The following is a 13490-nucleotide window of genomic DNA, read 5'->3' as shown; positions in this document are numbered from 1 at the left end:
GTAGTGGATGTAAAATGTGTCATATTAGTAGAAGTTTAAGTTCTGTACAAGCACCTCATTAGGACGATTTCGATAAAAAGAAGAAACAAAGTAGTTCTGGTGTAACTTGTTAATTGTGAGCATCACAAATTAGACATTTGTTATTTGGATGGGCTGACCGATACATTTATGTGATGCTTGTAATAAGCATTGTCGCCTACAGATGGTGCCGTCATGACAATATCTACATAACAACTAAAATATAAAATATGACACAGAGCCATGCAGCAATTTCTTTCCAGGCATGATTTATTGAAAACACACCAAATGTATACTCTACAAACCAGTATTTTTTCGTTATGTTTAACAAGCTTAATATTTGCCTCTGGGTATTAGTAAAATTAACATAATACATTCTGTCATTGTGGCATTGCTTCTGCTCGCTACGAAAGCATTAACAACTTCACTCCTCTAGGAAATCAAAACCATTATTTGAATGACTATCTTTTTAAAACTTTATAATACAATGTAATACAATGCAGAAACCCACCAACAGTCTATCCTACTCGGGGTTGGGGAGGTGCAGGATGAATGAATGAGTGACTTGAGTGAATACAAAAGGGAGGAGGGGTGACACGAGAAGGGGGGGGGGGGGGGGTGAACAGACCGAATGGACAGATGACAGTTGAAAGGGAGGAATAAAGTTATATAAAACACACTTATTTGTATCTACCATGGAAAAGGTTAAGGCACATGATAGGTACAAAGACTTCTGCTACTGAGTAGAACAGTTACTTTATTTTGACGGTCTTGAATCCGTTACATCCACACAGGTAGGCTTGTTTGATTCGATGCGTGGACGTGTCCTGCATTTATTTTACAGCACAGTTGCTTGGCTCTTTATTTTGTGAATTTACAATGCTTTGTACATCCACAAAACCAACCCTCCCCCTCCCCCTGTTATGAATGCATGTAAATACAACTGCAGATCCTTTGGTTGTGGTACTGCAAAGTGCAGTCAAGAACAGACAGTCATTGGGGTCTTTGTTGTAAGGGTTCAGTATTATCCAATGAAAGCACAGACTTCTGAGGACACACAAAAGGGATGCTGGGTATCATTATAATGTTCTTTTTAACCTCTGAAATTAAAATCTATACAGTACGGTTTTTTTGTGTAGTTTATTGATTTTTACCACAACATACATCTTTGTAAACACTGTAAAATATGCAAGCTTTATAAAGTCACATACGCCACAAAGAAAACTCAGACTTCAATGCAGGCACATGCCATTCGCCTTGATGACGCATGAGTGACGCCAACTCGGACCGGCTTCTCTTTGTGTCTCTGACAGACTGAGGCTGGAAAGGAGACTAAACACATAATCACTGGATTTGGTGTGCAGTCTCGCCAAGCAGGAGAAGAACGTCAATATGATTCTGTATCTCTCTGCTCGTCTTCATCCCAACTGCCCACCCTAACACGTTGTAAAAATATATACTATATGACCGAACTTGATGTTTTGTTTTTTGTACAGTGTGATGTAACTCTTTTATTTTTGCCATAAACATCCAGATTCACTTGTCCTCTCTTCTTGCACATGAATGAATTAGTTAATATCCAAATGACACCACAAAAAACTGGCACTTGGAAAGAATAGAATATAAACATCTGTACAGTTTTTCTTCATGCTCACGACTGAATATTTCTTAAGATGCACCGGTGAAAAGGTTTCGGGATTGGCGGTGACTTGGTGTGAATGCATCAGGAAGAAAAACTAAAGAACCTTTTTCATTCACACTGCCGTCTCCTGTCTGTCTCATTAGTCTGACCTCCGACCCCTCCAGAGATTCCGGGTCTGTCGGACCACATGTAACTCATGGCCTTTAGAAAGAACACTGCAGATCGACATTTTGTCTGTAACTTTTTTTGGGACAAATACAAAATATAAATAGGTGATCGTCGGCGTAAACATTTAAGTTACGTGGTTATTTCTTGTTTACAAACATGGCGAGCCTGAGCCAAATGAGATGTGCTTTCCAAACAATGTGATATTAATATACAACTAAGATGTCGGTAATTTATTTTTGTCACCTTCATTTTTCCATTGTTTTCCTTTTGGCCCTAATATACATTTATATAAAAACCCAACAAAAATATAAACTGCTTTTTGATCTTCCCTCTCGTCAAGACAACAAACTTCCGCCTCTCTTTTCAAAAACACAAATCCTTTATCAACAAAATGCCTCATCTCCTCTTTAAGACACATCCTTGACACAGAGCAGTGGTTACCAGGCACGTGCACAGATAGAGCCCGAGTGGTGCTCAAGCACCAGCCCTTTTGCCCTGGATGAGAAAAGTGCCCTTTTTGCTGGAGCCCACTTTTTTTATTCATCAGTATTTAAGAATAAAAGTTACTCTTTCTGTCATCAAGTCCCCCCAAATGTGTTTTAATATCCGACGGGGCATTTATCTGAGAACTTCGCCCCGACAAGCTCCGCGGCGCTCACGAGCTCACGAGAGGGTCAACATGTTGAAACCGGTGATTCCATTTTATCCTTCTTTTAGTCCACGTGATGGACACACTATGTCACTTTCCTTTCTCTGAACCACAACTTACACTCTTCACTTTATAAATGAACATCAACCACTTGTTAATAACTTTTGATTTCAAAGCATCTCAGTGCACTTTAAAAAAAACACAAAAAAACACAGTGAACCAAATGTATTGTAAGTCGATGAGATCAGACCGTACCTGACTGTGCTACACAGTTCTTCCCTGGATCGCTTTCTCTCATTTTTACTTACTCGTGTCCATCTTACCAATCTGAAAACAACTTTCTGTGACCTTCACACATGCATGAACTTCTTCCAGATGTAAAAAATGAAACGAAGTAACCGCTCATTCCAGCTCCACATATATTTCCTTCCGACTCACATTCCTTTTCCATTGATTTCCTTCAACTCCCTTTGTTCGCCCTTCATACGTCCATTCCTTCACGCCGGCCGTTTGTCCTTCTCTGCTCACCGGTCGAGCTAAACACTGTAAAATCCACATGATGTCCTGCAGGAATGTAGATTTGAGAAAAGTAGTCACTTTTTTGTCCTTTTTTCTTTGTCCTTTTTCTGAAAAGCATGAGCATGTTGGCTGCTGCTGGGTAGTTGCTGTCGTGATCATTTTTTTTCTTCTTTTTAAAATCCTCTTTTCTGTACAAAGTCCAACTCCAAAGATGAGCTCCATGTGAAATGGCAGTGATGATGTGAGAGATCGTTCTCGAGCTGGGTGTCGTTATTTTAAGCCTGGAGCACGTGGACAAGAGAGAAACATATTAGAAGAACCAAACATACAGTTTGAATTACAATCCATGAAGAGTTTCAGTCCAAAATGCTACACCTGAATCATGCCATCCATCATGACAAATAAAGACTGTTGCATGCTTTTTCAACATATTCTATTAGAAGATCAAAACCAATAATACGTTAGTTTGCACACTCTGCGACAATAGCTGGTGATCATCGTGAGCATTGTGCAGCCACAGAGCTGGATATTTCTGTCAGAGGCCAAATAAGAGCTACAAGAAGACTGGATTTTGCCAGTATCAGGAACAGGACTTCAAATCAATATGATAGACTATGACGTCATGTATTATTTTTTAGAGCTTGTTGTGTAGCTGCCTCCAAATGACCAAAATAAATGAATGCCGTTTTAAACAGCTTTACCAAAGTAGTGTTGCGAGGGAGATGCAGCAACTACATTTCAAGTCGACTGAGGAAGGGTAGAACTTTATAATAGTATTAAGGTTTTATTTAATTTTAACACCTCTTTAAATCCTTATAATCCACGATGTTTCGACTGTTTCTCAAACATAAATAGTGCACGTGTTGGAGTATATTTTCAGCTGAAGATTACGAAGTGGACCTCTGTGGTACAGATAAATAAGACTTTGCTACACAGACAATACTTATGGATACTAGGATCAAGTCATTGTTGGTTTTGGTCTTTTCATGGTATTTGTTGGCAAGTGAAATGCATATTACCAGCCATTAATATGTATATTCCCTTTAGAACTGAAACCAAATCATGAATTTAATGTGAAACTCTCAAGCAAGACAATCAGCTGACATTATCACAGTACTTGACAAATTACATCACTGTCATGAAATGCTTCAATCATGTCAGCCCAGATGGCAAATGGAGGCAAGAGACAGAAAAACAGATGCTTAATGAGTTGGCTGAAATCCTGCATGTGCTCAATGAAGCGGAACACACTTACCTGATGTTTATTCCTACATATTACTCCTAAATATGTTTTTTTTTTACTAAAGTGATACAATTACAATGAATGCCACACATCAGAGTCACCTCTCTGCTATGATAATGCAATGGATGGAGAGGAGAGCATTGAACGGATGGCCATCGACTGACATATAAGATGACGATGAGGAAGACAGTGAGCTCTTCGAGCACAGGAGAGAAAAACAGCGGAGAGGAGGAGGTGCAGGGAGGAAATACAGACTGCCGATAGAGGGATGATGACAACGACTGAAGCTCACCCAGATCAGCTGGCTGCTGTGCAAAGGTCACTGGGTCAGGTTGATTATGAAGTCAAACCTCGTACACATATGTCGAGGTATGAGGGCGTTGGTCATTTAGATGTCTTTCATTGTTACTTGTTTAACAAACTGTTGCCTTCCAGCTAAGGTGCGTAAAAACATGGAATAATTGAACGAAAGAAGATATTCAGCCGTTATTGGGTGCAGGAGGATACCAATGTTTTTGTGTGGAACTTCCATAGACATATGACTATCTAAGTTACATCAGAAGCCACTTTGCATCATTTATACCGTGACTGTCATAATATTCAAATCAACTACTTCTGACTTCAAAATATATGTAAACTGTATTGATGTGAGCTCGCACTTGTTTACATGCCTGCCTTGGACATATTTATGAGTTGGCTTCCATCATTAAATCATCAACTTCTGTGAATTACTTATCATTAAATCAAATGTAGATCAAGATAAGATGCTCTGTGTGTGTGTGTGTGCACGTGTGTATTCTTCCTTCTCCCTACTGGTTCTCACTAAGTGTTAACTGAGTCTCTGGCGGATCCATCTGAAGTAAAGAAGAATGATTCCCCTTCAGCATTTGCCACCAATTTCAGCGGAGGCCATCAGGGAGGCAGCGAGTGAAGCTCGGCGTGCATTGCAATCAGACAGGTGTTGCTCAGTGTTGCTCCGTTTTAAAAAGAGACCAAAGCCGTTTCTACTTGATATGTGTGCGACACAAAGGTGTTCTTTGAAGTTACAAGAACGCGTTGATTACCCAAGTGACACGATTTGGATGTTCTAGTGAATAAGAAGCGCCCCTTGGGTGCTGTTGCGACACCTTTCAAGCTTTCACGTGGCATAAAGCAGTTTACAATAGCAACATTATCAATACGTTATAAATCAACTAGGTTCATTATTTAAGACAGAGGAAGACAATAGCAGGTTTTTCATTTTTAGTCAACAAACTCGACAGTTATCAGCTGCTACTCAAGCTAAAGTTTGCTCCACGAGTTGGTGATAAACACTCATATGGAAATGTAATTTCATTCTAATATATACCTGCTTAATTAACTCACATATTTTTTTGTATTTTCAAACACAATTTACCCTCAACAACTTTGTTGATCTGGTTTTAGAAATGCAAACTGCTTCTGAATGTTGAGAAATATAATGCTTGACAGGCCTTGAGTTTTGTATTTTGAGTTTTTAGTGCCATCTTTTGCCTCAATCTACACATGGAAGTGTGAGCACATATGAATAATGAATACACAATGTAACAATGCATTGAATCCTTAACCTAAACAAATGTTTTCGGTTGAACTGCCAGTGTACCCGGAGTCAAATTCCATGTAAGTGCACACATACGTGGCCATTAAAGCTGATTCTGAAGTGAGTGATGTTAATTTCCAGAGAAGGAATGAGGTGACTTCTCCAGCTGCTCTGGGTGCAGGGTGACAGCTACATGACACAGTGTGAGGTTGAAAGGAACACAGACGGAGAAGAGGAACAGACAGGAAATGCGAGGGATGCTACAATCCAACCCAAAAGAAGAAGGTGGTTATTTTGATTGTGCATTCGCTTTTTTCAGACCTACCATGCATGCATTTAGACCCAGGAGTCAACAGGCTGGGGCTTGACATCACAAGCGTCCACCAGACTGACTGCAGGCCTGTTACTCCTGATATAGTGTTTCCTATTTGTGTCATTCTGTGGCCGCAGGAGGAAGAGTTAAAAAAAACACACAGCAAAACAATATGAGGTCAATACATTTTACAGATACACACACACACACACACACACACACACACATTCACATGCATCTAGGATTAGAGAGTATTAGTTCTCTGCCTTCAGGAGAGCTTGGAAATAATTCAAAGTAATTCAAAACAGTGAACCACAACATGCAGACGACAGACGGGGAGAGAGCAGCTTCAACTGCCAAGTGGCATTTGAAGCAGGCAGAAAACCTCTGGGAAGTACAGTACAGCAGGCACACTTGGAATAATGCTAGAAGGCCTGTCCACTGGAGACAGACCGGCCCGTTTGCTGTGATCACTCCTGTCAGTTGGTCGGTCTCGGCCATGCCAAGATGTGACGGTGTAACCTCAGCTGGTTTAATAGTTAACCTAATATGAGGAAGAGGAGGTGTCGACCAAACTGGACTGTTGAAGCCTGAGGTCAGTGTTGAGTACCGCCGCTGCCCTTGTTTTTTATTTTGTGCTCCTATATTAGTCGTTTTATTATATCTTTGAACTGGATACCATTTGCACTTGTTTTGGTTCCATTTCATATTTTAAGCTCAACACAAACAGCTCCACTGACAACATGTCAATCCAGAATGGACGTCGGTTAAAATAAACATGAAAATAAAAACTGTAAAAGCAGCCTAACATCTTGTTTTATTGTTTCCTCCAGTTTAACTTCTTGACTTGATGCAGTGGTCAGTGAACTGTGACATCACTGTTGGCTGTTATTGCACACTTTTGAAAGCCAAAAGTCAGAAGTGCAATCAAAATGAAACTTCGACCAGAGGGGGCAGTGAAACGATGCTTTCCAGCTTGGTGGTAAGTTCCTTTAAATAAAACAAATCAGAGCTGCAGCACCTTGAACTTTTAGAGGAAAATCAATTCTGAGATGCAATCAGAATAGTGGGTAAATAAGATCTACTTTTAGCAACCATGTCAGTTGATTTGACTGTTGCAGGATAAAGTAGACACTGGGCCTCACACAATAAACCTCCATTTATAAAACAGTACTTACATATACAGGACTGTCTCAGAAAATTAGAATATTGTGATGAAGTTCTTTATTTTCTGTAATGCAATTAAAAAAACAAAAATGTCATGCATTCTGGATTCATTACAAATCAACTGAAATATTGCAAGCCTTTTATTCTGATTTATTGCTGATTATGGCTTACAGCTTAAGAAAACTCAAATATCCTATCTCTAAATATTAGAATATCATGAAAAAGTATACTAGTAGGGTATTAAACAAATCACTTGAATTGTCTAATTAACTCGAAACACCTGCAAGGGTTTCCTGAGCCTTGACAAACACTCAGCTGTTATAAATCTTTTTTTTTACTTGGTCTGAGGAAATATTAAAATTTTATGAGATAGGATTTTAGAGTTTTCTTAAGCTGTAAGCCATAATCAGCAATATTAAAAGAATAAAAGGCTTGCAATATTTCAGTTGATTTGTAATGAATCCAGAATGCATGACATTTTTGTTTTTTAAATTGCATTACAGAAAATAAAGAACTTTATCACAATATTCTAATTTTCTGAGACAGTCCTGTATATATATCCAATTACAGACTCTTAGTTTCCTCTCTCAGATGTGCAATAATACACTGATAATTGAGCCACAACATAAAGAAAGACAAGGGCTATGAAGACCCCCTTTTAGAATTTAAACAAGACAACAACAACAACAACAATTCAATTTGTATGGTTTAAGCACAGTATTGGTCGATTCAGATGACCCTGGTTGAACCCAATTTCAAATAGAACATGAACAACCATAATTCAGATTTTAAAAAAACATATTATTAACTGCTCTTTTAACTTTGTTCCAGCTTTGGAAATATTTTCAAGAGGTAGTTTTAACTTGCACGGGGAAGCAGCTATATGTCCATTCATCGATAGAGACTTATGCTAACACAGCCTTAATGGATTCTTTATTGCATTCATTTTCCAATCCCACAGGGAACATCCTTTTCATCGAGCACTAAAGCAGATGAAAAAAAACGACAAAAAGTATTCATCCGACATGTGTCAGACATCCTCTGAGCCCATTATCCTGTGAGTGCTTTGAAGCTGGATAGCCAATCAGTGCAACAAGAAGCCCAGTTTGGCTGCAGTGTGCGATGGCTGTGTCGTAGGCAGACGACCACTTGACACTGCCGCAGTCTGACATTGCCAAGGCAAGGCTCGTCCCCGAAAGGGGAGCATTTGTTGGCGGTTCAATTAATCAGTCTCAGATTAATTAATTTTACAGACGCCAAAAGCTTACACTCAATTAACTGGCGGCTCTCAGATCTGAGGCTGTCCACTGTGCCGAGCTGTGGCGGGCAACATCAACAGGGAATGACAACGGCCAGCCTCTTTAAAGAATCGACAGGATTAAGAGCCTTTAATGAGGACCATCTCAGAAAACATGTTGCGAGAGGAAAAGGAAGGGTCGCAGAAGGAGAGGACGTTTCAATGAGACACCGTTATTTCATTCTCTGTCCCCTGGGAGAGCAGAAGAGAAGTGCCTGTACCTTTAATGGCTCCCGTTCTGTCTGGTCCACTGAGCCGTCAACTGCCTTGTATTTGCAGTCCTTTTCCCTCTGGTCAATGGTGGAGTAACCATCTAATGAGGTCAGAGAACAACGGTCAGTTAATTATTGTCCAGCCATGAATACAAATAAACGGTTCCAGATCATTGATGGTGTTGTTTGAACCTTTGCGGAGGGACCGACAAAGGAACACTTAACAAGAGTGGCTGAAAGTTGTCGAACATGGAACAGCACATTCTTAGCTCGTGCTTCTATAAACCTTCCAGCACTCGTGTTATTTACCACAACAGTCACACAAAACAAACCAGATGAAGTATTTGCAAGTGCTATTTAACCCAGTCCCCATAAGTGTGTTGTAAAACTTCACTCTCACATATTCCAGCACAGAATGTACCAAGCATGTCAAAAGTCGGAAATCAGCCCCAGCACATATTCTATTTACTCCTCCTTTTCAAACATTTCATCAACATTCGCAACCTTGAAAATCCCTCTTATCATAACACACATTCAGGAGAGCTGCAAAGATGTTCTAAGCTGGGAGGAGTTGCCAAAAGCCATTCAAGACAATGAGAAAATCAAATAAACAACAGTCAGGATTTGGGTCTGAATGAAAAACTGGTTCAGCAGTAAAAAATCTAACTTTCATCCCTCATACACTTAAGATAATGCGCATACACATTCAGTTAATTCACTGTTAACTTGTAAATTGTTATGATCGATACTGTTTATCAGATTTTGGCATTGATGTATTCACACTGTATTGTTATCTTAGAATCTTGACATAAGTTTTATCTTTTCTTATTTCACATTAATTTAACTTACTTACCTCACAATACAAGACTACACATAAACATGTAGCTATTTTCTTCTTTTCCAATATTACCTGCCATTAATATTTCAAACCACAACTGTCAGAGAACTACTTTAAGGCAACCAAGGTTCTCCTGAAAAGATCAGAATGTTGTAAAAGAGTGACATCACACTCTCCCCAGGGAGTCCTTCTCATTGTTCAAAGACAATGTAGGAAGCTTCAAGTCCTACTTGGCAAAAGGAGCATTTTTAGTCCTAAAAGTACAATTTCTTGAAGGGAATCTTAGATGATTGATAAATAAGGACCCAGACTTGTAGGAAAACCAGCATGATATAATCTGGCAGTGCGACGGAGTACTAAAAAAATAAATTAAAAATAAACTAAAATGTAACTTCACATTTTTGATCACGTTCTTTCGCTGTTATTTTTTTCACACAATACTGACATTGGTATGCATTATCTTTATGGCAGATTATTTTGCCGATGGGTTATGAGATACATTCTAGTGATTGCTGTGTCCGATGTCCTCTCTGACCAACAGCCAGCAAGACGAAGGTCCAGAAAGATACATGAACATGTTTTCTTTCATGTTTTATTATTATTTTTTAAACCCATAAATAACATTATTATTATGTTTCGCACTCGCCGGCTTACGCAGTGTTTATTGGTGGCAAGATGGGCTTTATCTCAGCTGAGGAATTCTCCCAAATGAGATATTAAGAGTGTTTCTATTTCAGTGGAGAACCACCCACATCTGCTGGTGTTGAGCTTCTAATGACAGCCCAGCTGTGTACCAACATCTTGTCGAGAGAGGGGTCTTACATACAGCATCAAAGAGCTTCATGTCGGAAGTCATCGCAACGAGATCAGTGTTCAGTGGTTAGAATTGTAGGATTAAAAATGTCCTCTTGGCATCGGTTAAAGAACTAGTAGGAGAGATGTTGGACACTAGAGGGGGATTAGAGGAGAGCTAGCTCTGCTTTGGCTAATGACAGTCATGCAGTCTGGCTCTTACCTGGACCCAGCTCATCCAAAGGTATCATATCACCACTGCCACATTTCCTGGTGTCTGAAAAGCATTCATATGCCATTTGTACAAAACTGAGTCAGTGAGCAAAAACGCTGCTGCTTTTCAGGGTAATGGTTCCCGGCCAGAGATTGAACAATGCAAACTGAGAGTGGGCAGGCATGAGTGCCGCGTTTCATGCGCACGTATGGATCCAAAAATTAGTGGGGCGCAAGGCCAACAAATCGGGACATTAAACTGCGGCGATGCCATTGACTCCTCTGTCAACGGGATGTTTGTTGTTGGGCCAATGTGCTGCACAAGCTCCTCCCCCTCCCCCACACATACTGCTGCTGTTATAGAAACAACTCTAACCCACTTTTTGGATTGTGGATTGCCATATACAAATACATAAGGGGGGAGGAAATTTCAAATATCACTGACCCAATTATGTCAATTTAAGACCCACAACACAAAAACCAGGACATTTATTTTATATTTGGTCAAAACTAACTGTTGAATTGACGGTGTTGGTTAAAGCAGCGGCATCATGCTGTTCAAACTCCAGCCCCCATTTAATGCGCTTTATTTTTGACCCCTATGATATAGCATTGGTGCAACATATAACACGCAACAGCTTCGCCACACAGAGGATGAGAGTAGTAACGGGACAAGAACAGCGCTTCAATACAGCCATGAGAAGAAGAAAAAAAGACATTTCTTCAGCAAACTGGACCCAATCACACAGCATCTTCAAGTTATTGAGCATTGTGTTTGCACCTGCTTTGAGGACTCTACGGGTGGGGTTCTGTTAGGTGTGTGTACTTTACCCTAACATAAATCTGGTGAAATTGTATATTCTTTTAATTGTCAATAAATCCTTTGAAAAGACAAAACTACCAATTAATTTAGCCTGCTAACAAGTATTGTCTGTAAGGGACGACAGATGCAAATGAGCTGAAGCTACACCCTGGTACAGTGCATCAAATGGTGACATTTATATTTTAACTGTACATGATCCCTTTTAAATGAAGATAATAATAATAGTATGTCTGTGTAGTCAACGTCTTGTATATCTTGTTTATTTTTTGCTACAGACCTTAATTAAAAAAGACACATCAACGAACAGCATGACTGTTCTGGCTGACATGTCCCCTTGTTATGATGAACATGGGCATTGACGTTCATTTAGAGTCAATCCTCGCTGTCCTGCTGCTGAGAACACTCTTTAGATTTGTATTCATCAATTGATAAAGACTGAAAAAGATTTCTTGGAGTAACATTTGCTAAATAATACAGTGTTGAGTTGTTTTAGGAAATTCTTACATCTTTTTTAAATGATTATTTACGACTTGGTTTTCAAAGATTTAGTTTTTCCTGAGACAGGGTGGAGAAGTCACAACGTATTGAGCGACGGACAACAATGTTTTAGGTGTTGTCTTTTCACAGGATTTGGAAAACTAAAATATCGCCCTCCTTTGATTAGGCACCGGACCTCATAGTAAATACAATAATATTGTCATTCTACTGAAGAGCCCTGGGATCTTTTCTCCTTTATTCCACCGACTTGGTCCTCTAAACAGGCGAAAACGGCAACGGTCAAACACACACCCTCTAACTGACCTTGGCTCTTCTCCATCAGGGGTAGGGTGGTGTCGTCGTAGCCCGGCTTGCCGTTCTTGGTTGCTTTAGGAGTGGTTGTCATCGTAGCCTGAGAAAAGAAGAGGGATGCAAACATTTAAAATACCATGTTCTCATGATGTAAAATATGTGTGGCTTATGATGATGCTAATACTCTCTCAGAGGGACACTCCATGAATGGTAAAGTGGTCTTTCTATCTTGTATCTGTAATTTCTGAAGTAACCTGATGTTACAACAACAATACTAAGGACACAGATGACGTGTGAAGGATAGCTTCTGTACCTGGAAGTGGCTTTTGTTCCAGCCGTCCTTGGTCAAAGCGTTCCTCAGCTCCTTATAACTCCAGACCGTCTGCAGCACGTGGGACGCCGCCTTGGTTTCGCGAGCTGATTGGCTGAGGGGTCCACAAGAAGGGGCAAATATATGAAGAGGTAATACAGCAGTTAAAGTCAGAAATCCCATCTAAACCCCAAACAGTGACGACTGGATATGCTAGTGCGTGAATCAATCTCTTTATTCAAAGACGTCAAGTCCCCTGAGTGGCTTCAGGGTCTCTAGTTTTTGATTCAGAGCCAGTGCACATCTCCTTTCATTGGTTACCTCTGAACTAGCAGTATTAATCACATGTGGGTGGGGGCCTCACTTCAAAGAAAGTCGATCTCATCTGTGTCCGAGGCAATGAGTGAGCGATGTATATTCATGTCAGTTAGAACGACTCTTCGTATGATCAATAACCCACAAGGACGAGCCTTTGAAAAGTGCTCTTGATCTTAAGTTAAATGTTGGATGCAGATACACTTCAGTCTGGAATCATTAACACTGTGTTAATATAAAACACCTCTTCAAAATATCAGGTTGTTGTGGAGAGCTCGGGCACTACAGGAATGACTCCTCTCATACCTGTATGAGCAGAAGCTTCACAGCACTGCCCTCCACGTCTAAAAGCCTAGTAATTCATGTATGGTGGGTGGTGATGTGTGTGTGTGTGTGTGTGTTCAGGCTGGTTAGAATTTAGTATTGTGAGAGCCAAGCTGGGGCCATTGGAGACATATCACATTATCCACCATGAATAACTAATGGTATTTGCATTCAAGGTCATTGTTTAATGATTACATATATTATACAGTATATCATGGTATAATATATCAATATATATATATAAATATAAATATATATATATAAATATACATTTCTGGCAGGGCTTACAAGAATATAAAT

At 39.8% G+C, this 13490-nt stretch overlaps 1 protein-coding gene across 5 annotated transcripts in view; it reads right to left on the bottom strand.

The window, feature by feature from the left end:
- Positions 1-270: 270 nt before the first annotated feature.
- The window catches only part of arvcfb (ARVCF delta catenin family member b), a 125718-nt gene continuing 112498 nt past the window's right edge, over positions 271-13490 (bottom strand). For 4 of the 5 annotated variants that reach the window (XM_056418705.1, XM_056418706.1, XM_056418708.1 and 1 more), the window contains 5 exons: positions 12555-12666; positions 12254-12341; positions 8796-8887; positions 6123-6235; positions 271-3277 (listed from right to left, as the gene is read on the bottom strand). In XM_056418705.1, coding sequence (XP_056274680.1) covers positions 6134-6235; positions 8796-8887; positions 12254-12341; positions 12555-12666 — 394 coding nt within the window. In that variant the 3' untranslated portion in view covers positions 271-3277; positions 6123-6133. The remainder of the gene's footprint in view (positions 3278-6122; positions 6236-8795; positions 8888-12253; positions 12342-12554; positions 12667-13490) is intronic. The other variant, XM_056418707.1, reaches the window with a different exon arrangement.

Source organism: Pseudoliparis swirei, chromosome 7 (assembly GCF_029220125.1).
Source record: "Pseudoliparis swirei isolate HS2019 ecotype Mariana Trench chromosome 7, NWPU_hadal_v1, whole genome shotgun sequence".
Taxonomy (NCBI): domain Eukaryota; kingdom Metazoa; phylum Chordata; class Actinopteri; order Perciformes; family Liparidae; genus Pseudoliparis; species Pseudoliparis swirei.
The sequence above is the reverse complement of the archived record's forward strand: the minus strand, read 5'-3'. Positions and strand labels throughout refer to the sequence as shown.